Source organism: Panicum virgatum, chromosome 9N (assembly GCF_016808335.1).
Source record: "Panicum virgatum strain AP13 chromosome 9N, P.virgatum_v5, whole genome shotgun sequence".
Classification (NCBI taxonomy): domain Eukaryota; kingdom Viridiplantae; phylum Streptophyta; class Magnoliopsida; order Poales; family Poaceae; genus Panicum; species Panicum virgatum.
In genome coordinates this window covers 4,563,910-4,589,834 of record NC_053153.1, presented here as the reverse complement: position 1 = coordinate 4,589,834, position 25,925 = coordinate 4,563,910, and the positions used below count along the sequence as shown (strand labels likewise).

The 25,925-nt window shown below is 49.8% G+C and overlaps 1 protein-coding gene across 1 annotated transcript; it reads left to right on the top strand.

Moving 5' to 3' along the window:
* The first annotated feature begins 886 nt into the window (after positions 1-886).
* On the top strand, positions 887-2,263 carry LOC120687674. The gene has a single exon (XM_039969702.1). The coding sequence runs from the start codon at positions 887-889 to the stop codon at positions 2,261-2,263; it is 1,377 nt and encodes a 458-aa protein (XP_039825636.1).
* The last annotated feature ends 23,662 nt before the right edge of the window (positions 2,264-25,925 follow it).

The window sequence follows — 25,925 nt, the reverse complement described above, 5'->3', positions numbered from 1 at the left end:
CCATGGCCGACGGCGACCCGCCACTGGAGGTGGTGCCGTCCGAGCAGACGCACACCCCAGCGGACCAACGCGAGCATGCACTCGCCAACACGCTGGCCCACGATGACGACCTTCATCATCACGAGCAAGCGCCTCCGCCCGTGGAGCGGCCCCCACGGCCCCCTCTGGGTCAAAGGGGATGAACCCCACAAGTTCCGCACGTCGACGCGCACGTGCGGTCAACCACGACATCATCAATGACGCCCGCATGCAACTCCCGCAAGAGTTCCGCGTGGGCCAGAACATCGCAGCGGCCGCAATCCTCCTGCAGACATTGCCAGAGCCGGAGGACCCGGCCCAAAGGGACCTCCATCGCCAGATGAGGAATTTTTTGAAACTCGCCGCCGTCCAGGAGGCGGAGAGCTTCTTGATGCACCGTCGGCAGGGCGCTGCCTCATGCCCGGTCGGCGGCGCAAGCCATGGTGGGTGGGAGCCATCTCAAGAGCAGTGCACCCCGCCTCCACGACAGCCAGACGTAGGCGGCGCGCCAGTCCCTGTGGCGGCATCCGCTCCTCTCCCACCGAGGCCGCCGATTCACGACCGCGTCGGTCCTAATTACGACGTGCGCAGCGTGATCCGAGGCCGGCAATAGGCGAGGCACCTCGCGGACATCGACCGCGCCGCCGCTCGGGCAGAAGATGCGCGGGCATATGCCCCCAACCCGGAGCACTCGCCGCTCCGTCGTGGAGGACGTCCGTGTGACCCAGACATGGATCGCGACCGGAGTCCGAGCCCGGACCCCACCGGGCCAAATGCCTTCTCCAGAGCGATCCGAGGGGCACCTTTTCCCCAACGCTTCTGACTGCCGACGAAAGTCGTGAAGTACACTGGGGACACAAACCCCGGCATGTGGCTGGAGGACTACTGTCTCACCTGTCGAGCCGGAGGAGCAGATGATGACCGCTTCATCATCCAGTACCTCCCCATATGCCTGGGAGAGAATGTCCTCGCCTGGCTGGACTTCTTGCCCGCCGACTCCATCGGCTGCTGGGCAGACCTTCGCAATGTCTTCATCGGCAACTTTCAAGGCACGTACGTACGCCCTAGCAACTCTTGGGACCTCAAGAACTGTAAGCAAGAGCCCGGCGAGTCCCTGCGCGACTACATCCGGCGCTTCTCCAAGCAGTGCAACTCACTGCCGGGCGTCGTCGACGCCGACGTCATCGGTGTGTTTCTCAGCAAGACGCACTGCAAGACCCTAGTCCACAAACTGGGGTGCCAGAAGCCGCGTACCACGCTTGAGCTCCTAGAGATCGCTACCAACCACGCCTCCGGCAAGGAGGTAGTCGGGGCCGTCTTCGAGCGCGACCAGCGCACGGCGAAAGAAAAGCGGCGTGACCGCGACATGCCTTCCTCTAGCCTCGTGGACAGGAAGAACAAGAAGAACCGCCGACCTCCCTCCTCCGGCGAGGTCGCGGTGACCGAGCACCAAGACAAGCATCCTCTGAGAAACGACCATTTCTACCAGCTCCTAGATAAGCCATGCACCAACCATGGTTATCTGGTGAACCACAAGTTCAAAGACTGTGATATGATGAAGCGCCTCCTCCGATGGACAGCCAAGACCGACGGCGACGACCGCGATAAGCGGCCCGATGCTGGCCAGGACAAAGAGAAGCCGGTGGAAGGAGAGTTCCCGGACGTGGATCGGTGCCTGGTGATCATCGGCGGCCTGGAGGACGAGTGCTCCAGGCGACTGCAGAAAGTGCGATTCCGCGAGGTAGGTGCTTCCGCTAGTTCCATTCCTAGAAAGTTGAAGTGGGCGTCAACGCCCATTATTTTCGATCAGGATGACCATCCGGCAAGCGTCCCTCGTCCTGGGAGCTATCCCCTCGTCGTCGACCCCATCGTCAGCAACATGCGTCTGTCCAAGGTGCTGATGGACGGGGGCAGCAGCCTCAACATCCTCTACTTGGATACCTTGGAAGCCATGGGGATCCCGCGAGGCTGCCTGCGAGATTCCCCCTTCCCCTTCTACGGCATCTTGCCAGGCATGAAGGCCTACCCAGTCGGCAACATCGACTTGCTGGTCACGTTCGGCAGCAAGACCAACTTCCGCACCGAGACCCTCACATTCGAGGTGGTGGACTGGAAGGGGGTGTACCACGCCCTCCTCGGGCGCACCGCCTACGCCAAGTTCATGGCGGTGCCCAACTACACCTACCTCCAGCTCAAGATGCCAGGGCCAAACAGGGTCATCACCGTGAGCGGCTCCTTCGAGTAGGCCTACGTCAGCAGCCGCGAGTACTACAACCTCGCCACTACTACGGCGAACTCGGCCGAACTTGGCCAGCTCCGCGCCACCACCGCCGAGTGCCGCCCCGACCCTGGCAAGCCTAGCCAGGCGCCAGCCTTCGTCTCAACCGATGAGACCAATGCGGTCATGGTCGATGACACCGACCCAACCAAGACGGTGCGGTTTGGCTCCCAGCTGCCGACCAATTAGGAACGCGCGCTCGTCGACTTCCTCCGTGCCAATAAGAACACTTTTGCCTGGAAGCCGTCCGACATGTCGGGCATCCCCAGGGAGGTCGCCGAGCACGAGCTCCGCATTTTGCCGAGATCCAAGCCCATCTAGCAACGACTGTGCCGTTTCGACGATGAAAGGCGCAAAGCCATAGGAGAGGAGATAGCTAAGCTATTAGTTGCCGGCTTCATTAAGGAAGTCTACCACTCCAACTGGCTATCTAATCCAGTCCTTGTAAGAAAGAAAACCGCTCAATGGAGGATGTGTGTCGATTACACCAGCCTGAACAAGGCTTGCCCCAATGACCCTTTTCCTCTGCCTAGAATAGATTAGATAATTGACTCTACCTCCGGGTGCGAGATCTTATCATTTCTAGACGCATACTCGGGCTATCACCAGATAGCGATGAAGGAATCTGACCATCTCGTGACATCCTTCATCAAGCCGTTCGGCTCATACTACTTTGTATTGATGCCTTTTGGTCTCAAAAATGTGGGAGCAACATACAAGCGATGCATGCAAACCTGCTTTTCCGACAAGATCGACCCGCCGATCGACCCCGACCGGTCGGACCCGCCTCGGGCGACGGTCGCGGTCTGCGTTGATGACATTGTCGTCAAAACACTACGCGCGGACGACCTGGTCGCCACCCTGAGCGCCACGTTCGCAAATCTCAAGAGATTCAACATCAAGTTGAATCCCGAGAAATGCACGTTCGGCGTGCCCAAGGGAAAACTACTCGGATACATGGTGTCCGAGCGTGGCATCGAAGCCAACTGTGATAAAATCTCGGCCATCACCAACATGGGACCCTGAAGTGCATCTAGGCCGATAGATGTAATGGTAAGTTTCGGTGATTAATGACAACCGTATGCGACTAACGTATGTTTTGAAGGAAAAATTAGTGATTGAGTTAGTCCCATATGAAATGTGAAAAGAGACCCCTCAATTCGGAACAATCATGCGAGCCAAGGACTCAATTTCAAAGATTAAGGACCTTTCTAGTCTCAAGTGTCACAAGGAGATGAAGGACACTTGATTTAGATAGGGTTTATAGTTTTTAGTTCTTGACCGTACTATTAAGAGGGGTTCATGAGTTAGTAGCTTGATCAAACTTGAGTTGGCCTTAGAAATCTTGCACACTCGCTCAAAAACAGCTCAAGATAGTCAATAGAAGTTAACACAACACTTGGAAGAAGAAACAATCGAAGTAACATTGAAATCCAAGCCAATTCAGCTAAAAACCAGGAAAAACAGCAGCACCGGTTGAACCGGTGCCCTAGCGTCGGAGCATCCGATGCTTGCCGGAAGGACCGATGCCCTGTCGGTCTATCTTCTCTGGATAAAGGCTGAAATCAAGTATAGCACCGGTTGAACCGATGGTCAGAAAAGTAAGCACCGGTGCAATGAAAGTTCTTTGTTCCAGAGAGCATGTTTTGGTGGATTTCAACTTCTCTTCAGCACCGGTTGAACCGACGCTTCGGAATCAAAGCACCGGTGCATTGAGCGTCCTATGTTCCAGAGAGCTTGTTTGGATTGATCAGTAAAACTCTTCAGCACCGGTTGAACCGACGCACCTACGGAGCATACACCGGTGCATTGAAGCAAGCCTGGACACTGTGTCAGGACCCCAACGGCTACAATTTGGACACAGAGAGACCGGTTGAACCGACGCCCCAAAACTGACACCCATCGGTTCTTCCGGTGCTCACGGTTTTTCTGCAGTGGACTTCCAACGGCTATGTAACCACTTCCACTCTATAAAAGGGCACCCCATGGCTCATTTCAGTCGCCTTTGACACCCTGAATACTTGAGGCCACCCTTGAGAAGAAAAGAAAGTGCTTTGAGCAAACAAGAGAAGATCTAGCATTTAGTTTGTGCTTCAACCTTGAAGAATCCATCCTTTGCAAGTGTAGCAAGTGTGCTTGAGCTAGGGCCAACTGAGTGTAGGTCAAGTGAAGGCTTAGGAGCTTGTTACTCTTGGTGTTTGACGGCACCTAGCCGGTCTTGGTGATCGGGAGGTTCTTGGTGAGCTCTTGGTGTTTGTGGGAGCCCCAAGACAAGAAGATTGTATACGGTGTGAAGCTCGCCGTTCCGGAGATGGAGAAAGAGCATTCTTAGTGATCACTTGCTTCTTGGTGGAGCAAGGGAGCTACACCCTTGTGTGGGTGCTCCAACGTGGATTAGGGGGGAGCGTCAACTCCTCGATACCACGGGAAAAAATCCGGTTGTCTCGTGTCCTTTACTTTTACTTCAAGCATTTAAATCCTTTTGTTACTTTTCTTGCTTGTAGTTTGACTAGGACAACTTGCTTGGTAGAGTGAGCTTTATCTTAGGATTTGATCTTGCTAGTGTGCATCCATCTAGGCAATATGATCATGATAGTGTGTTTACCTACCTAAGGACCCTTTGCTAGCGTGCTCTAGTAATTAGGTTTCGAATTTATAGATTGGGCAATACTAGTTTAGGTTAAGGACTGATTAGAAATTCGAAAAAGTCCCAATTCAACCCCCCCTTCTTGGGCCACGATCCTTTCAATTGGTATCAGAGCTAGGGCTCTATTTGTAGGCTTCAAATCCTAGAGAATGGCCGGGGGAAGTGGTGGTCCACCCAAGCTCGATGGGAGAAACTATGCTTATTGGAAAGCTCGCATGGCGGGTTACCTTGAGGCTATAAATCCCATCGCTTGGGCGGTCACGGAAAAACCTATTGTTGGTCCGTGGAATGAGGATCAAGTCAAATATGGTGCTAGAGCGAAGAATGCTTTATTTGATGCTCTTAGTGAGGAGATCTTTGCTCGTGTTCATAGCAAGAAGACCTCTCATGAAATTTGGGAAGCACTTGAAGCTATCTATGTTGGTTCTAAAAAGCTTCGTGAAGAAAAATATCAAGTGCTTAAGGAAAAACTTAATGAATTCAAAATGCTTCCAAATGAGTTGGTTGAACAAATGTTTGCTCGGTTAAATGTGCTTATTGAAGACATTAATGCTCTTGAAATTTCTCCTTTGTCTAACAGTGACATCATACGGAAGATCCTACATTGTCTACACAAGCCCAAGTACAACATCGTCACCTCATTGCTCTATGAGAAGGATCTTGAAACGCTTGAAGTGAGTGATGTTGTTGGGAAGATTCGGTCTCATGAGATGTTCCTCTTGGGAGAAGTTGATCCACCGCAAGACAAGAGAGATCTTGCACTCAAAGCTAAGGGTGATCACAAGTCCAAGAAAAAGAACAAGTGCAAAGTTCCATCACCAAGCTCAAGCGAAGATGAAGCTAATGAAGATTCAAGTGATGAAGATGGTGATGTTGAGCTAGCACTTCTCATGAGAAAGACCTCCAAGATGATGTCAAGGTTGAACAAGAGAGGGTACAACTATGACCCTAAGAAAAACAAGTTTCGTACCCGGAAGAGCAAAGACAATGTCAAGAAAGTTTGTTACAATTGTGGCAAATATGGTCATCTCTCATATGATTGTCCGGAGCCTTCAAAGCTCAACAAGAAACAAGAAGATGGTGACAATCAATACAAGACTTCAAAGAAAAATCATGAGAAGAAGGACCACAAGAAGAAAGGGTCTTTCACAAGAAAAGAAAAGGTCAAGGCTTTCCTTGGAGAATGGATCACGGATGGTGAATCCTCAAATGATGACTCAAGTGATGAAGAATCAAATAAAAAGATTGTGGGGATTGCCATGCATAATGATGAAGATGATGGTGATGAGGCACCTCTACCTCCACCACCCATGTGTTTCATGGCAAGAGGTAACTCCAAGGTAAGTGATAATGATGACTCCTCTAGTGATGAAAGTGAACATTGCTTATCTCCTATTGAAGTGCAAAACATCCTAGAAGAGTACCAACAAGTGATCAAGAAGTACAAATCAAAATGTAAAGTTCTTGAAAATGAATATGCCAAGCTTAAGGCCTCAAATAATGAGTTAATTGTTAGGCACAATGAGATAATAGAAACTCATGATACAAGCATTGTTCCTAGCAAACAACTTAGAGAGGAGCATGACAAGCTACTTGTTAAGCATGATGAATTAAATGTTAAATATGAGGAAGTAGTTGTGCTTAACAAGTCACTTACTTCATGCAACAAAAAGCTTAAGCTTGATTATGCTAATTTAAATATGAAGTATCAAGAACTTGACCTTGCCTTTGATGCTTTGGATGAAGAACTAAAAGAAACTCAAACAAAAGTCATCAAAGTCAATATAGCTACTTCTTGTGATGATCTTGTGAAGTTGCCTCACCCTACTACTTGTCATCATGCTTCTCCTTCTTGTTCAAAGACTAACCATGATAGGGAGAAACAACTTGAGGAAGAACTTGAAAGCATGAGCAAATGCATGTTCAATGTGACAAGAGGAGAATACTTGCATAAAGAAATTCTCTTCCACAATGCAAGGCACTATGGGACAAATGGACTTGGATCATTTCCCAACCCTCCGGAAAATTGTCCCAAGTCGCCGGAGCTCATGGCATGTTTCAACAAGGAAGTTGGCTCTTATTGTCAACATTGTCAAGTCACCGGGCATCACACAAGGGAGTGTCCAATTCCTACACGTCCACCTCCTACCTTGCCTCCTAATTACAAGTCTCAATTCAATGAAAATCATTTCTTGTTAAGCAAACTTAAAAGTGGCAAGGTTAAGGCAAAGTTTATTGGCACTCAAATTAAGGGAAAGCTACCACGCCAACTATGGGTTCCTAAAGCTTTAGTAACTCATGTCAAAGGACCCAAACTTGCATGGGTTCCCAAACCTCAAAAGTAATTCACTTGTGTGTAGGTGAACTACAAAGCCGGTGGCAAGCATTGGGTGCTTGATAGCGGATGTACACAACACATGACCGGCTATGTAAAGATGTTCACCTCACTAGATGAAGATGTGGGCGATTATGAACATGTCACCTTTGGTGACAACTCAAAAGGAAAAGTGGTAGGTTTGGGTAAGGTAGCCATAACCAAGGATCTCTCTATCTCTAATGTGTTGCTTGTTGAGTCGGTTAGTTTCAATTTGTTATCTATTGCCCAACTTTGTGATTTAGGACTAATATGCACCTTTAGTGATAGTGAGGTTGTAGTGACAAGCAAGGAGGACAAGAGCTTAATATTCAAAGGATTTCGACATGGTAACATCTACCTTGTTGACTTCTCATCTAATGATGCAAGCTTGGCAACATGTCTCTTCTCCAAAAACTCCATGGGTTGGCTTTGGCATCGCCGCATTGCTCATATTGGCATGAGTCAACTCAAGAAGGCCTTCAAACGAGGTATGGTGGTTGGTATTAAAGATGTTACATTTGACAAAAACAAATTGTGTAGTGCTTGTCAAGCCGGGAAGCAATTTGCATCATCACATCCCATGAAAGCTTATTTGTCAACATCAAGAAGCTTGGAGCTACTACACATGGATCTCTTTGGGCCAACCACCTACAAAAGTCTTGGCGGTAATCTCTATTGTCTTGTAATTGTTGATGATTATTCTAGATATACTTGGACTTTCTTTTTAGAGGACAAAAGCAAGACTATGGGGATCTTCAAGATTTTTGTCAAGCAAGCTCAAAATGAATTTGAGTCAAGTGTTGTGAAGGTCCGGAGTGACAATGGCACGGAGTTTAGAAACACTCAAGTAGAAGAGCTTTGCAACGACTTGGGGATCAAACATGAGTTTTCATCAACATACACACCCCAACAAAATGGAGTGGTGGAGAGGAAGAACAAGACATTGATCACTCTTGCAAGAGCAATGTTGGATGACTATGGCATCTCACAAAGATTTTGGGCGGAAGCCATCAACACCGCATGCCATGCGTCCAACCGAGTTTATCTTCACCGCTTCTTGGGAAAGACACCCTATGAGCTTCTCATTGGGAGGAAGCCCAACATCTCCTACTTCCGGGTGTTTGGTTGCAAGTGCTACATCTTCAAGAAAAGGAAGCACCTAGGCAAGTTTGAAAGTAGATGTGATGTTGGCTTTCTTATTGGTTATTCATCAAACTCCAAAGCATATCGAGTATTCAATAGTGCTACAAGCAAAATTGAAGAAACTTGTGATGTGGAGTTTGATGAGACTAATGGCTCCCAAGGGGAAGTTTTCTCTTGTGATGATGTAGGTGATGAACCACTTCGAAAAGTCATGAAGAACATCGCTATTGGGCAAGTCAAGCCAAAGGAGGAAGTAGAAGAGCTACAAGCCTCATCCACTCAAGTGGAAGTCACTTCCAAGGATGACTCAAAGGATGAAGACAAGTCTACATCATCACATCACCATGATGAGTCATCCGATGAAGAAGATGATGCCTCACCTCCTTTCCAAGATGCCCAAGATGAACAAGTGGTTGAAGAACAACTTCCATTTGATGACATGCACATCACAAGTGAACAAGTCCAAGCTCAAGATCAAGATGATGAATCACTAGAAGAATCAACGTCTCAAGCACAAGAGAGGCATACAAGAACTTCAAGGAATCATCCCATTGACTTGGTCATGGGTAACCCCTCTAGTGGAGTAAGAACTCGTAGACGTCAATATGCCTCTTTTTGTGAACATTACTCGTTTGTTTCTTGCCTGGAACCCACAAATATAGATGAAGCTCTTGAGGACCCGGATTGGGTGATGGCCATGCAAGAAGAGCTCAACAACTTCACCCGCAATGAAGTTTGGGTTCTTGAAGAACGTCCTCAAGACAAGAATATCATTGGTACTAAGTGGGTCTTCCGCAACAAACAAGATGAGCATGGTGTAGTGATTCGCAACAAGGCAAGACTTGTGGCAAAGGGTTTTGCACAAGTTGAAGGATTGGACTTTGGTGAAACTTTTGCCCCCGTTGCAAGACTTGAAGCCATTCGTATCCTTTTAGCGTACGCTTCACATCATAACATGAAACTCTTTCAAATGGATGTGAAGAGTGCGTTCTTAAATGGCTTGATTAATGAGTTGGTGTTTGTTGAACAACCTCCCGGGTTTGAGGACCCTAGATATCCTAATCATGTTTATAGGTTGCACAAGGCGCTCTACGGGCTCAAGCAAGCGCCAAGGGCTTGGTATGAACGCCTTCGTGACTTCCTCATCAACAAGGGCTTCAAGATCGGGAGGGTGGATACAACTCTATTCACAAAAATCATCAATGAAGAGCTATTTGTATGTCAAATTTATGTTGATGATATCATTTTTGGTTCAACTAACCCCACTCTTTGCAAAGATTTTGGAGAAATAATGGCTAGGGAATTTGAGATGTCCATGATCGGTGAGCTCAATTTCTTCCTTGGGTTTCAAATCAAGCAATTGAAGGAAGGGACATTCATCCATCAAGAAAAGTATACAAAGGATATTCTCAAGAAATTCAAGATGGATGATTGCAAGCCGATCAAGACTCCAATGCCAACTAATGGACATCTTGACTTGGATGAGGGAGGTAAATCGGTTGACCAAACTCTCTATCGTTCTATGATTGGGTCACTTCTTTACCTAACCGCATCTAGGCCCGATATCATGTTTAGCGTATGCATGTGTGCCCGCTTTCAAGCTAATCCTAAGGAATCACACATTAGTGCCGTTAAGAGGATCCTTAGATATCTCAAGCATACGCCGAGCATAGGCTTGTGGTACCCCAAAGGCGCTAGTTTTACACTTTTGGGATACTCGGATTCGGACTTTGCCGGATGCCGTGTGGATCGCAAGAGTACATCCGGTGGGTGCCACTTGCTAGGGCGTTCTTTAGTCTCATGGTCGTCAAAGAAACAAAATTCCGTGGCCTTGTCAACCGCGGAGGCGGAATATATTGCCGCCGGGGCTTGTTGTGCTCAAATCCTCTACTTGAAGCAAAGCCTCTTGGACTATGGTGTAGTATTAGATAGGATCCCGCTCCTTTGTGATAACGAGAGTGCCGTTAAAATTGCTAATAACCCGGTTCAACACTCTCGCACCAAGCACATAGATATTCGCCATCACTTTCTAAGAGATCATGTGGCAAGGAATGATATACTACTTTGTGGTGTTCGTTCCGAAGATCAATTGGCGGATATCTTCACCAAACCTCTAGATGAGAGCACCTTTTGTAGGTTGCGAAGTGAGCTTAACGTTTTAGATGCTTCTAACGTCATATAATTGCCTTGTCATATAGATGCATTTCATATGTACATGTGCTAGGGGCTTGTCTAACCTTGTCAAGATAGTGATGAACATGGGTCTTGCATGAGCCGGTGGTCTTGGTTTCGCTCATGGCATGAAGAATGGTTCATTATGAAGAAGCTTGACGAGGGTTCAAACTTGACAAGATAGTTTCAAATTTTGCAATGCATGTGCTTGTCATATAGAATGCATCCATGTTTAATTTCTCGCTTTGCATTGGCTTTGCATCATGTTAGTAGCATCACAAGGGAGCAAATCACACTTCGAGAAAGATATTCATGCGAAATATGATATATCATCTCCACAAGAGTGATAAGATCAATATTGTGCTTTCATGCCTATTGAGTCACGTCCTATCGAACTTAAAGTTTCAATCTCTAAGTTCATAGGCAAAGTGGCTCATACATTTGGTTTTTAAGTTTAAACCTCGCTTGGATCTTAATTTGCCTAAGTTTATATAAAAGCTTGCGAGCACTTAGTATGAGTGTTTGAGGGGTGAGGTTGTCTCTCGAAAATGGTCCAAATTGAGTGTTTAAGGCCTTGGTTTTGAAAATTTGGATCAAAAGTAGAGTTTGTAGTTCAGCAGAAATCTTCCTTAACCACCGGTTCAACCGACGCCTGGTTTTTCTCTGCATCGGTTCAACCGGTGCTTAAAGTCTTCGTGGCTCGGTTTCTGCATCGCCTCTGGAACAACCTCCGACCATTACACCGATGGCCACCGGTGCTTCCGATGGTTGGCGGATGAACCGACGCCTAAGCATCGGTTCAACCGGTGCTACTGCGTGGAGTAAATGGCCCTTGCATAGCCTCTGGACCTTACTCCTGCAGATGCACCGACGCCCGTCGGATGTTCTGGTGCCTCAGTGGCGGATCTTCCGGTGCCCCTTTTGACCACGTTTCAATCTCGTCCAGATCCGGTCAATTTTACACCGGTGGATACACCGATGCCTTTTTTACCGAACCATCGGACCTTCCGGTGCTTTAGGGTTGGCGGGCCCGCACGTCCTGTTTCTCTTAACCGTTCCGCGGGCCCCGCGAGTCAGTCTCACGCGCACCTCCCTTCTTCCTCGCGAACCGCCGCCTGTGCCCTCGCTCCGCCGCCACGCGCCCACTCGCCGCCGCTGCTCCACACGCTCCGCCCCTGCGCCACCGCACGCGCCTAGCTCCTCCTCGCCCGCGCCTCGCCCGCGCCTCGCCCGCTCCGCGCCTACGCCGCCTGCTTCACGCCCTCGCCGCGCCTGTGCACCTGCGCCGCCCGCACCGCGCGCCGCCGCCTCCCACGTGCAGCGCCGCCGCTTCGCAGCACCTCCTCACGCGCGTTCCTCTGCTCTTTTGCCCTACTCGAGCCGCAGCAAGGGCTCTGTCCCACTCCCTACACCCCTTGATCAGGCGCACTCAAGGTGCTCGAGGAATTGCCTCTTAGGTTTTTTCTTCGATTTCTTCCCTGATTTGCAAGGGTATGACCTTTACATCCTGTAGCAAAGTGAAATTTCCTTTGTATATCATCCTTTGCACATGTGTTTACATTTATCATTCCCTTGATCACACACATAAGAATCTTGTCACCTATCTTTGCACATGCTCACATAGTTAAATCCTTTAGCATGTCATCGATATCAAGGCTGCTATCCACTATATTTCATGTCATAGGCTCAAATCAAAACTTTGTTTTGACTCTCTATGTCAGATGGCTGGTGATAAGAAGGGCAAGAGCAAGATGGTTGTGCAGAAAAAGAAGAAGCGCACCCGTGAGGACCGCGAGCGAGAGCAGGCCGAGGCAGTGGCAGATGCAGCTGACAGGCAGGGCTCACTCAGGATCAGAGAGCCTCAGGCTCAGGGGGAGCCACAGCAGCAGTTACGTCGCTCAGGACGTACTCAGACGGCTCAGGCCACACCTGAGTCCCGCTCACGTCCACGGACTCGAGGTGGTGGCACACAGAGGGGAGCAGGTCATGCACCGCAGCAGCACACCATCAGTCAGACTCAGTCAGGAGGTCAGGACAGTGGTGAGGAGCTGCCCGAGGTTGAGTTGTTCGATCTCAGGGGTATTCCAGGACCTAGGGTCAAGAGATTGCGTTATGTGACCCCAGAGCAGTGGTTTCCCGAGCAGAGGGATGTCGGAGTTGATCGTCGTTTTTACACTCTGCTTCAGGAGTCTTTTTACCACACCTACTGCCAGTTGGACATCAAGATTAGTGAGCACAAGATGCTCCACTGGGTAGCTATGCGTGTAGCAGCAGGTGGGACTCCAGTGCTTCCTCTCTTTGAGAGATATGTTGGATTGCCTGCTCTACTCAGTGAGAGGTCCAGGTATATTCGAGAGTGGGTTCGAGTCTTCTACGCCACTCTATTTATTGAGGAGGACCGGCAGTTTATAGACTTCATGTTCCAGGAGAGGCACTATCGTTTGACCCGAGCACGACTGGCTACCTTTCTAGGAGTTCAGATTGCCGAGGAGCCACACTTCATTCACTATCAGGCCTATGGCAGCACGGTACCTCCTCGACGTCCTCATGAGTCTCACGTTCCATCTGACGAGGAGATCAGTGTTCTCTTCCAGCAGCCCTTCCTGCCTGGCACACCGAGGACTCCGGACAGGCTGACTCACGTGGCACACTCTGTTCACCTAGCTTTGAGGAAGAGTCTGTTGTTCCGGATTGGATACAACGAGGGGATTACAGCTCTGCAGCAGTGGCTCTTATTGTATATCATGACAGGACGAGATTTTGACCTCGTAGACTTCTTTATCTGCGAGCTTGAGGATGTGATTCTGGATGGGATGACAGTTCACCGTCGCCATCCATTTGCTCATTGGATCTGCTGGATTCTGGCTCAGCTAAGTCAGAATGAGCACATGGATGAGCTGGAGCACTCGAGGACACACTTCAGTTTTTACTCACCTGCTACTCCTCGAGACGGTCGTCGTGGCTCGAGAGGACAGCGCCGAGCTCAGCGGGTTCTTGATGAGCGTGTCTTGGCTGAGGGCCGAATTGCAGACGATCCGACAGCAGCCGAGGACGCTTCACTAGCAGCAGCAGAGGCCCAGCTCCCACACTACCTAATCACAGACTCGGAGGACTCGGAGGATGACGAGGATTTCATTCCTACTGTTACCGTCCCTCGAAGAGCTCATGATGATGAGGCAGGATCCTCTGGTGCAGCACGAGCCCCTGCTCCTCCAGTCACCACTGCTCAGGTCACTCAGCCCGATGCACTTGCTGCCATTCTTACTCGGCTTTCAGACCAGCAGGACAGATTTGCTGCAGCTCAGCTGAGCATGCAGGCCGAGCAGGCTCGTCAGCAGGAGGCCCAGACACTTGTACTTGAGGGCATTCGGCAGCAGCAGGAGGCCATGAGGCTACAGCTACAGCAGCAGTCCCAGATACAGCAGCAGATGTTCACATTCTTCTCGGGATGCTTCGGTCAGCTGTATCGTCACACTGGACTACCTGAGCCTCAGCTCCCTACACCCCAGCAGCTCCAGTTTGACCCTACTGCTCCCGCTCCTCCTGTTGGCGGATTTGTGCAGACACCCTTATCATCTTTCCCGTTGTCACCATTTCTTCAGACCGGGTTGTTTGCCAGTCCTGTACCTACTGCTGCTCCGGCCCCTGCTCCACAGCCTAGTGTTTGGACTGCCGAGCAGCGTGCAGAATTTCATAGACAGTAGCAGATCTTACACCAGCTCCAGCACCCTTCGGCTCAGTCACTCACGTTCGAGTCACCTACACAGCCTGAGGTGCTCCGTCCGTCTGTCGTGCGCGTCACTCAGCCAGACCTGACTCCCGTCACGTCTGCTCCTCCGACGGACTCCACGATCGTCGCCGCGCCAGCTTCTACCGCTGCTCCAGCTACTTCTGCTGCTCCGACGTCTCCGGTCGCGCAGAAGTCCTCTTCGGTCGACGACGACTGGACAGACGACGACGCCGACGACTCCGCCGCTCAGTATTCCACCGGACCCAGCAAGAAGACTCCGCCTTCTCCAGCTCAGGATTAGATCGCCTTTCTTTTTGGTGCTTTGTTGCCAAAGGGGGAGATAGATAGGGGGAGTAGAGATAGGGGGAGCTTGGTGGTTTGTGGCGTGTTTGGATCTTCATGGATTTTGTGTATGGACATGTTATTTGGATATTGTGTATGCTCTGTGTTGACATGTCCCTACATGTGCTTTTTTTTTAAAGTAATGCATGCTTGTTTATCGCTTTCAATTTCTTATCTTGTGTATCTCTACTTTTGTGTTGTCATCAATCACCAAAAAGGGGGAGATTGAAGTGCATCTAGGCCGATAGATGTAATGGTAAGTTTCGGTGATTAATGACAACCGTATGCGACTAACGTATGTTTTGAAGGAAAAATTAGTGATTGAGTTAGCCCCATATGAAATGTGAAAAGAGACCCCTCAATTCGGAACAATCATGCGAGCCAAGGACTCAATTTCAAAGATTAAGGACCTTTCTAGTCTCAAGTGTCACAAGGAGATGAAGGACACTTGATTTAGATAGGGTTTATAGTTTTTAGTTCTTGACCGTACTATTAAGAGGGGTTCATGAGTTAGTAGCTTGATCAAACTTGAGTTGGCCTTAGAAATCTTGCACACTCGCTCAAAAACAGCTCAAGATAGTCAATAGAAGTTAACACAACACTTGGAAGAAGAAACAATCGAAGTAACATTGAAATCCAAGCCAATTCAGCTAAAAACCAGGAAAAACAGCAGCACCGGTTGAACCGGTGCCCTAGCGTCGGAGCATCCGATGCTTGCCGGAAGGACCGATGCCCTGTCGGTCTATCTTCTCTGGATAAAGGCTGAAATCAAGTATAGCACCGGTTGAACCGATGGTCAGAAAAGTAAGCACTGGTGCAATGAAAGTTCTTTGTTCCAGAGAGCATGTTTTGGTGGATTTCAACTTCTCTTCAGCACCGGTTGAACCGACGCTTCGGAATCAAAGCACCGGTGCATTGAGCGTCCTATGTTCCAGAGAGCTTGTTTGGATTGATCAATAAAACTCTTCAGCACCGGTTGAACCGACGCACCTACGGAGCATACACCGGTGCATTGAAGCAAGCCTGGACACTGTGTCAGGACCCCAACGGCTACAATTTGGACACAGAGAGACCGGTTGAACCGACGCCCCAAAACTGACACCCATCGGTTCTTCCGGTGCTCACGGTTTTTCTGCAGTGGACTTCCAACGGCTATGTAACCACTTCCACTCTATAAAAGGGCACCCCATGGCTCATTTCAGTCGCCTTTGACACCCTGAATACTTGAGGCCACCCTTGAGAAGAAAAGAAAGTGCTTTGAGCAAACAAGAGAAGATCTAGCATTTAGTTTGTGCTTCAACCTTGAAGAATCCATCCTTTGCAAGTGTAGCAAGTGTGCTTGAGCTAGGGCCAACTGAGTGTAGGTCAAGTGAAGGCTTAGGAGCTTGTTACTCTTGGTGTTTGACGGCACCTAGCCGGTCTTGGTGATCGGGAGGTTCTTGGTGAGCTCTTGGTGTTTGTGGGAGCCCCAAGACAAGAAGATTGTATACGGTGTGAAGCTCGCCGTTCCGGAGATGGAGAAAGAGCATTCTTAGTGATCACTTGCTTCTTGGTGGAGCAAGGGAGCTACACCCTTGTGTGGGTGCTCCAACGTGGATTAGGGGGGAGCGTCAACTCCTCGATACCACGGGAAAAAATCCGGTTGTCTCGTGTCCTTTACTTTTACTTCAAGCATTTAAATCCTTTTGTTACTTTTCTTGCTTGTAGTTTGACTAGGACAACTTGCTTGGTAGAGTGAGCTTTATCTTAGGATTTGATCTTGCTAGTGTGCATCCATCTAGGCAATATGATCATGATAGTGTGTTTACCTACCTAAGGACCCTTTGCTAGCGTGCTCTAGTAATTAGGTTTCGAATTTATAGATTGGGCAATACTAGTTTAGGTTAAGGACTGATTAGAAATTCGAAAAAGTCCCAATTCAACCCCCCCTTCTTGGGCCACGATCCTTTCAGACCCATCCGTGGCGTCAAGGGTGTCCAGAGGCTAACAGGATGCCTGGCGGCGCTCAGCCGATTCATTGCTTGGTTGGGAGAGCGAGGCCTACCCCTATACAAACTCCTCAAGAAATCCGACATGTTTGTCTGGATGGAGGAGGCTCGGGTGGCCCTCGATCGCCTCAAGGCCCTCTTGTCCTCTTCACCAGTGCTCGTGGCACCGGAACCCTGCAAACCCCTTTTGCTTTACTTGGCAGCTACTAACCACGTGGTCAGTGTCGCTCTGGTAGTCGAAAGGGAAGAGCAAGGACACGCCCTGAAGGTTCAACAGCCCGTGTATTTTGTCAGCGAGGTACTAACAAACACCAAGTCATGGTACCCTCAGACACAGAAGCTTCTGTATGCCGTCATCATGGCAGCCAAGAAGCTCCAACTCTACTTCACCGAACACGAGGTGTCGGTCGTCACCTCGTTCCCACTCGGAGAGGTTGTCCGCAACCGCGACGCCGTGGGACGGATTTCTAAATGGGCAGTCGAGCTCATGGGCTATGATGTCAAGTTCGTGCCATGCACGGCGATAAAATCCCAGGCCCCGGCCGATTTCATCGCCGAGTGGACAGAAGTCCAAGCCCCGACCCTAGAAATCTCTCACGAGTATTGGACTCTCTACTTCGACGGGTCGGTCATGGGACCCGGCGCGGGGGCCGGGGTGTCTTGATCTCCCTAGAACGGGGCAAGTTCCTGTAAGCGGTTCGCCTCCATTTCCCTGCATCCAACAACGTTGCATAGTATGAGGCGCTGTAACACCCTAATTCAAATTTCAGCAATTTATAATAAATTTAATTGGCCTTAATTAAATTTCTAAGGATTATTGTGTTAGTCTTGCATTTAATCTAATTTTTGTTCCTTATTTAATTAAAATTTTCTTAGATTAAAACTTTATTGCTGCATTCATGCTGGAGCATTTACTTTATTTGCTTGTGTGCATTGGGTGGTTGAATTCAAATTTTGTTTGAATTCAAATAGATTTAAGTGGTGTTTGAAATAGAAAAGAAGAAAGGGAAAAGATTTGAAAACCCAAACCTGCAACTCAGCACCCATAAGCCATCCAGCTCAAAGGCCCAAACCATCTCAAACCAGCCCAACACCCTGAAACCAACCCTTCAGCCCAAACCGCAGCACCCTCCCCCTTCGGCCTCCCTGCAACCCGGGCCCGCTCACCAGTCTCCCCGCGTGAGCAGCTCCATAGACCGCTGCGCGGCCCACGCGCCCGGTCCACCTCCCGCGCGCTTCCGCTCTCCCTCTCTTTCCCAGCCTGCCTCCGCGCCCGCGTCCCCCGGCCCGAGTCCGCAGCAGCGACCCGACCTCTCCCACGCCGTTCCCCGCTTCCCGGCCCGCACGTCAGTGCCCGCCCCAGTGTCAGCTCGCCCGCTCGCGCGGCGCCTGCCCCTTCCCCTCGCCAGACCGCAGCCCAGCTCCGCGCGCGCGTGCCTCAGCCGCAGCCCGGCCTGCTCCGCTTCAGCCCAACCCGCGACCGTGCTCAGCCCAGCACAACTCAACGTCCCGCACCGCCCGCTCCCCGCGCGTGTTTCCTCTCAGTTCGCCCGCACACGCACTCTTCCTCCAACTGACAGGGCGGGACCCCCCCGTCAGCGCCCCTCCTTGGCAACCCGCGCGTCAACAGCCCAACTCACCGTCCCCACCTGGCAGCCGCAACGGCGCGCAGCGTTCCCCCATCCCAGGCCCACGAGTCGGCCTCAGCAGCATGCCTAGCGGCCCACGCGCCAGCGTCCGCGCGCTCACTCCTTTGCGCCGACACCTTGGCCCCACCCCGTCAGCGTCTCCTTGCTCCGTTCCACGCCGCGTCAACCAGCGCCAGCTTCTCTCTCACTGCGCCCCGGGCCCGCCTGTCGGATCCTCCTGCTACCTCGCGCAACGGCCGGCCCAGTCACCGCCGTGATCCCCGCACCACGTCGGCACCCTGGGCACGCACGCCTAGGCCTCAGCCGCCCTATAAATGGGATCCCCGACCTCTCCTGCATCTCATCTTCACCCCGAAGCCACCGCCACCAACCCTAACTCGCCGCGCCACACAACTCCGCCGCGCAGAGCTCAATGCGCCACCGTGGATACGCTGACCCGCCGCCTTCCAGGCCCTGGCAAGCACCGCAGAGCTCCGCCTCATCATCCTGGGCCTCGCCAAGCCTCTATAGGTCGAGCACAGCCTCCCCAGTGTCGGGATTTCACCCAATACCCGCCGCCGGTAAACACCTCCGCCCCCTCAATTCCTCGCCGCCGTTGGCGTTCCTGCCCGCCTGACCTCTCCGCTGGCTTCACAGCGCGCTCGCACGACGACCCGCGGGACCAAGGCGACCGGAGCTGCACGCCTGCGACCGCGCCATGAACTCCGTCCCTCGCCGCCGCCGGACCTCGACGTCGACCCCGCTCCGCTGCAGCTCTGGCCCAATTCGGGCCCTGGGTAAGCGCCCCAAGTCCCCCCTGATCCCATGCGCTAGATCCCGTAGACCCTGGCGCGCTCTAGGCGCCCAGGCACCGCGCTCCGGCGAGCTCCGTGGCCGCCGAGCCGCCCTCGCCGTCGAGGGGCCCGTTCCCAGCCCCGAGCCGCCTCCCCGTGGCCTCCAGTGCATTACGCACGCCACGGCGGTGCTCCACGGCCAAACCGAACCCCGAGCGGACTCCGGGAGCGCCGGATTGGCTTACTCCGGCGACCCCTCCGCCGCGGAAGCCCTGTCCCCGGCGACCAGCGCCGCCGCCCCCTTGCAAACGCGTCCTGACCCTCCGATCTAAAACCGACGCGCGAGATTAGATCGCGAACCGTTTAGATCTGAGCCAACGGATCGCGATCCAACGGCCCAAATCTAAACGTACCGGTTCGGCCCGCTCTTTTTGCATAAGAGTCCCTGTCCTTTAGGGATATCAACCCGCAGTCCATCTCTGGTGAAAAGTAATTCCAGATCAACCCTTCCTTTTACGTTTTAGACCCTGAGCTCTTTAGAAATAGTACCCGCAGTCCAGGCTTGAAGTTTTTGCGAGTTAGACCCTGAAGCTTTAGTTTAATTACATTTCAGTCCTTGGTTTTTGCAGAAAACCCCCTGGAACTTAGTTTTCCTCGCAGATAAGCCCCTAGAACTTGTTTTTGGCCTAGATTATGCGTTTTAACTCCGTTTTAGGCGTTCTTTACGTCCACGCGGTCGTTGTAACGCGTAGAATAGTTTTAGATTAGTTTAGTGTGCTGTTTTTATGTATTGATGTACTGTTTCTTAGTTTTTGTTAGTGTTTGCTTGTATGCTTATTATTGTGCATTGTTTTGGCCATGTGTTCGTGAGTAGACGTTGATCCATCTGAGGAGCCCCAATACCAGTACCAGGAGCAGCCGTCTTCAGAGCAGTTTGAGCAGCAGCCTGAGCAGTACGAGGAAGGCAAGTATAACATGAACAACCTATCACTTTTAAATACAATTTCATACTGCATTTTAATACTGTATGCCTATAAGGATTTTCTAGCCACTTTATATCCTTTATACATATCCTTTGGGTTGCATTTTGGTTAGTTGTGCTAGGTTGCTGCGCTATAACACATTCTGGTCCTTTTTAATTAAATTGATTAATGGTTTACTTGAACTTAATTCTGAGAGTGGCCCTCTGTGTGGATGAGTGGCTCACGTCTCGTTAAAAGATGGTTTTTATAGAAACATGGTTTAGGGGGCCAGCACGGTGCTTACTGCCTGGTTGGCCACTTTCCATAAGGACCGGTTCATAGAGCGACAACCTGGGACAACAGCGCTACCACAAGGCTAGAATGGGATAGACTTGGCTTACTAATTAGGTCTTTTTGGTTTGGAGTAACTTACCTGCGGGGCAAGAGTAGTAAGCTTCAATGGTCCCTGCTCCTTCCGGCTTGGTCTGTGCTAGGATTGCGCTCCGGTGCTGGTACCCCTGGAGGTGGGCCCCATCGTCACTGACCTAACTCTCGCGGTTACGCCTTACCAACGAGATTCTTTGTAACGGCCTCGTAGTGAGTCGCTAGTCATCTCACCTAAGGAAGTGTGATGAACCTCTAGCGTAGCTCACGACTTGTGGGTAAAGATGTGCAACCTCTGCAGAGTGTAAAACTGGTATACTAGCCGTGCTCACGGTTATGAGCGCCCAGATCCTCCTTTTGATTAGTGGGGTTGTCTCCTTCCGACGAGGGAGGTGCCTCTCGGGGTTACCTTGGTGGTTTTGGTATGGTTCTCAGTAATTACATAATTAATTCTGATTAATTACTATGTAACTGGGTTAATGGTAATTCATCAACTTGTAGTAAATAGCTTTAATAAAATTTTGCCAACACTTTAAAGCTAATGCAGTTGAGTCAGCCAACCTTAAAGCCTCATAATTTGTGTTATACTTGTTGAGTACAAGTTGTGTACTCACTCTTGCCTCTTCTCTACTTTTTCCTCTTGGATACTCTACTGCTGCTCAGTTCCTGCCGACGCGAGGGAGTTCGCTCAGCGCTACCAGGACTACGAGGACTTCTAGGCGTTCGTCTCCCAGTCAACGTCCCTGTGGCGCCCTGCTTCAGCTTCGGAGAGTCTTTATCATATTCGTACTTCGCTTCCGCTGTATCAGACATTTTGCCATTAATGTAATAAATAACATTCGTATTTGCTTTATTATATCTTTTTACGTGATATGTGCTATGATATACTGTTCATTCTGTTGTATATACGTGTGACTTGATCCTGGCACGTATATGATTGCTCGGTTTATGTCCTTTTATAAACCGGGTGTTACATGCGCTCATCAGCGGCCTCCGCATAGCCATCGACATCGGGTCAACCCGCCTGTACGTCTATGGCGACTCCAAGCTGGTAATCGACCAGGTCATGAAAAACTCCAACTGCGAGAGCCCACTCATGGATGCAAACTGCCAGGAGGTCCGCAAGCTGGAAGGGAGATTCCGAGGTCTGGAGCTCCACCACATCCCACGGAAGGTTCGACGCTGAATGGGCAGCGCTTCATACGTTACCGAGGCAACATATTCACTTCCCGTACAAATCGCCTTACGGGACACCCAAGGGTACACGTGTCCCAAGGTACACGGTTATGACCAACTGCATAACGAGTCTTCATCTCGTAACATTGCCTTACGAGATGGCCGTGATTACAATCACACGGTGAGAAATCCGCACTCCATATCAGGCGGCAGATAGCGACAGGCTCATTTGAATTGAGCCTTATCACCTCCTCGTATGCTCATCATACGGGACCTGTGCACGTATGAAACACGTGGGCTATTTTAAAGGACTACCAAGAAGGCTTACCTTGCTTACCATAGCGTAGATGCATTGTTACTGAATAAAAGTTGTGCACAAAAGTAAGGTTTAATGAAAAGTAATTGCTGGAAGTGCTGGAATAAAATAGATACATAGATGCCACCATAGTTAATAAAGCCTAGATAGGGCATACGAGCTATCTATCTTATTCCTTAGCGCAACTAGCGTCAAGTTTTCGAAACCAACAAATTGGCAAGACAGTTGTCAGTTTTAAACTAAATTAAGCATGCAAGTAATCATCCCCAGTGCGTTTCGGCTCTGATACCAGCTGTGACAGAACCGCCCAAATTAAACCGGCTTAAGTGCGCTAACTATCATCTTAATGGTTACTCAAGTTACTGTGCACTTAAAACGGTGTAATCCGGACGTCTGTCGGTTTAAGGATCGAAAAACACTGGAAGTCTCGCACGAAGACGAGCACAAATGATTACAAGCAGATAAAAGTTCTCAAGGTTAATTTACAAAGCGGAGTTTTACAAACAAGTTTACGTAAAATATCAGAGCTCAAAATCCAGCGGAAACTAAATAGAAGTTGAGTTTAGAAAAACAATGATTACTACGATGACGTGAGGACGTCACATCGAGCCCACCGATGTGAATCCTGGTTAGCTCCAGCCAGCAGCAGTTACCTGAAAACAGGGTGACAACAAACCCTGAGTATACTAATATTCAGCAAGGCTTACCCGACTATGGGTATACTTAGCCCACTATCTAGACATGCAAAGCTTTTTGGCTCTGGAGTTTGTTTTGCTGAAAGGCTACTACTAATGAATCCTTACTTTCAATATTTTAGCTCAATTTAAGTTTATCAAGTACCAACTAGATTTGCCTGACATCTAGAGCAAGCATGGTTGATCACATCAATCTTTACAGAGTATCACCATCATATCATCATCATTCCATTCTCATTCTAATTCTTTACTACGATGTGACAAAGAGATCAAGGCTCTCATAACCGCGAGTCACGGCGAATCGATCCGATTTAACCTTGCAAGGTGGACCTAACCAACACGGCACGTATATGCCCCGTCGGGCTATACACGCCAACCCTTCACATATGCACACCGAATAGTCGAACTGCCCTGCGACCCGGGACTGCTAGCCCCACCGATACCAACGAAGGGTCAGCCATGAGTTTCTATACTAGCTCCATTGGTGAAGACAGTATCAAGTCCGCCTACCGGTGCGCATATGGTACTGAGCTTACCGGTTTCGACTACCTCCTACTTCCGGCATGTGGTTAGTACTGTTCAATCCTCGATCAACACTGCCAACAATGGTACAGTCCTCAATCGACACAGGCGGAGGCTTACTTTCCATCCATTCCATATCCATAACCAATTCATCTCCGCCCGGTCTCCAGTTTTCCTTTCTTTTCTCAATGATTCCTTCTTCAGTAACTTTTCCACAAGTAACAAGACCTATATCTCGCGAATGACAGGAATCACTCGACTTCTACCGGGTCCCTAATTAGCAAAGCATTTCTAACGGTGCCTGTATACTATTAGAGACTCATAGGTACTTAGGGAGAACATGCATACTAGGGTTTCATTCAACTCCTAAAAACTTAATGCACAATACTTAAATAATAACATTGAATACTGAAAATAGAGGTTATGTTCCGGGGCTTGCCTGGGATTAACACTAAGCTAGTGTTAGTTAGATGATACTCGCTTGACGAGCACCCTCTTTCGATCATGCACATCGAGATCCATCCATCCATCTTCTGGATATGTCCACCAAACATAATCTTCGGGTTCGGCTCCGACTTTATCCTTTAGTTCCACGTGCCGCGCATCTAGCGTACCTAAATGAGATGCAACAATGCTGATGCATCAGAAAGGCAAGAAGACAAGCACAAGGGCACTATTGCATGTGCATGAGCGTCCATAAGAATGAAGGCTAAATAAATCATACAACTTAACATGTTAAGATAGCAAGAAGGTGACCCTAACCATACCTATGAATATATTAAACAAGCCAAGCCAAAAGCAACCATTCATTTAGTACGAGCTAATTAACTTAGCAACACAAAAGAAGTACGAGGGTTGTTATTGCTCACATCAATTATAGCCAAAGCAAGATCATATTGCCATACACCAAAACAATCAGAAACAACAAGCATAGGACTGCATGTTAACCTAATTGGATTAACCCCCAGATATATTACAAGTGATAAGATAACTCAGGTGAAATACTTTAACATCACAAGAACATACGTATGCTTGCTTACTGCTAGATTCTCATTAATCTGTGATATAATAGAACCTATATATATTAATTATAAATGGTGTTGCAAACACACAGCCTGGAGCTGAGATTTTTATGTGTGGTAGATGTTATCAAAACATGGCTATTTTACAAAGATTATATTTTCAGATTTTATAACTTAATTATTGCAAACAAAACAAGTTTTTAATTGCAATTAAGCTTGCGAGAGCTAGATAAATCTATAGATCACTATTTTCTGTAAACATATTGACAATTAAGTGTTTATAAGACATAAAAGCATTATACAGGGGCAGTAGAAAGATATTTTGTATTTTTACATATTCTATTATTTATAAGCTATCTACTACGCATCAACAAGTTAAATGAATAACTTGGTCATACTGCAATCAATGAATTTGAAATTTTTACCACAGCTCAAACATCATATGAATAGCCTACCACCAAAATTTCATAGCAATTGGAGCAGTACAACTAAAGATATAAATTGCACTAGATCTGAAACATACTAGTACCACTAACACGCATCACTACTTAGCTAGCTTGTACTGTTCTTCTCCTTCCACCAGTCGCAAGAACACAGAGAGCAGATTGGAATAGACCTGCTGCTGCTGACTGCAGATGGATATGCTGCCGTGCTGGAGAGGAGCACCAGCACATGGAGGAGGCGAGGAGCCACCGTGCTGGAGCATCTTGTGCTGCGGCGATCGGAGAGGGGCGCATGGCGGCGCTAGCGGCTGTGCGGCGGCAGCGCGCTTGCCACTGCCGGTGAGGACGCAGCAAGGGGCATGGGACTGCAGGTGCTTGCGCAGGACAGGGGCTCGGGTTCCGGGGTGCAAAAAGGAAGCAAGGGGGCACGGCCACGCGAGCTTGGGCTCGGCAGCCATGGCAGCTCTGGCCGCGGCGGCGAGACCGCGTTCCCGGCGGCACGACGAGCAAAACGGCCAGGGGAGGGGCTGGAGAGGTCGAGGGTGGTGCGGTGCTGCTCACCGGGTGCTCGATTTGGGCGGAGGAAAACCGGAAGGAGGGGATCGACGGTGGGGGCGGAGCTTCGGTGAGGCTCCAATGGTGGGCGGCACAGGGGAGCCGATTCCGGCAGAGGAAGAGGTCGGCCGACCTCGAGGAGGGGCCGTAGAGAATGAAGGCGACTCGGTGGAGCTCACCTGGGGCTTGAATCGAGCGGAGGAGGTTCGTCGGGAGGAGCTCGGCGTGCGGGGCGGCGGTCCGGCGGAGGGGCAGGGTGACCGGTGGTGGCGGGGTCCGATTTGGCCGGGAAATGGCTCAAACGGGTTAGCAGAGGATTGGCGAAGCTGTGGGGCAAGGCTAGGAGGCTTGGGGCGCACTGAATCAGGGCGGGACGGTGAGGGGTGGCCGGAGCGACGCCGGCGGCGGCTCTGCTCGGCTCGGCTCCGCCCGAGCTCGAGAAGGACGAAGGAGATGGGGAAAGAACAGTTAGGGCTCGCGCTCGGATAAGGATAGGGCCCAACGGAGGCCGAGGTTCGCCGGCATGACGTGTTGAGTCGCCGGCGCGATGACGCGTGGGGACGGTGGCGAGCAGGCACTTGCCGCGCGTCGCGTGACCATGGGTGGCGGAAGGGAGCAGTGAAACACAGGGAGAAGAGAAATAAATGGTTCAACGAAACTCAGCTCGATTTTGACCGTCCAAAACTCAAAACTTTACATTGAAACTTGAATTTTGGCCAAAATAAAAGTTGTAGAGGAAGAAAAGGTCTACAAC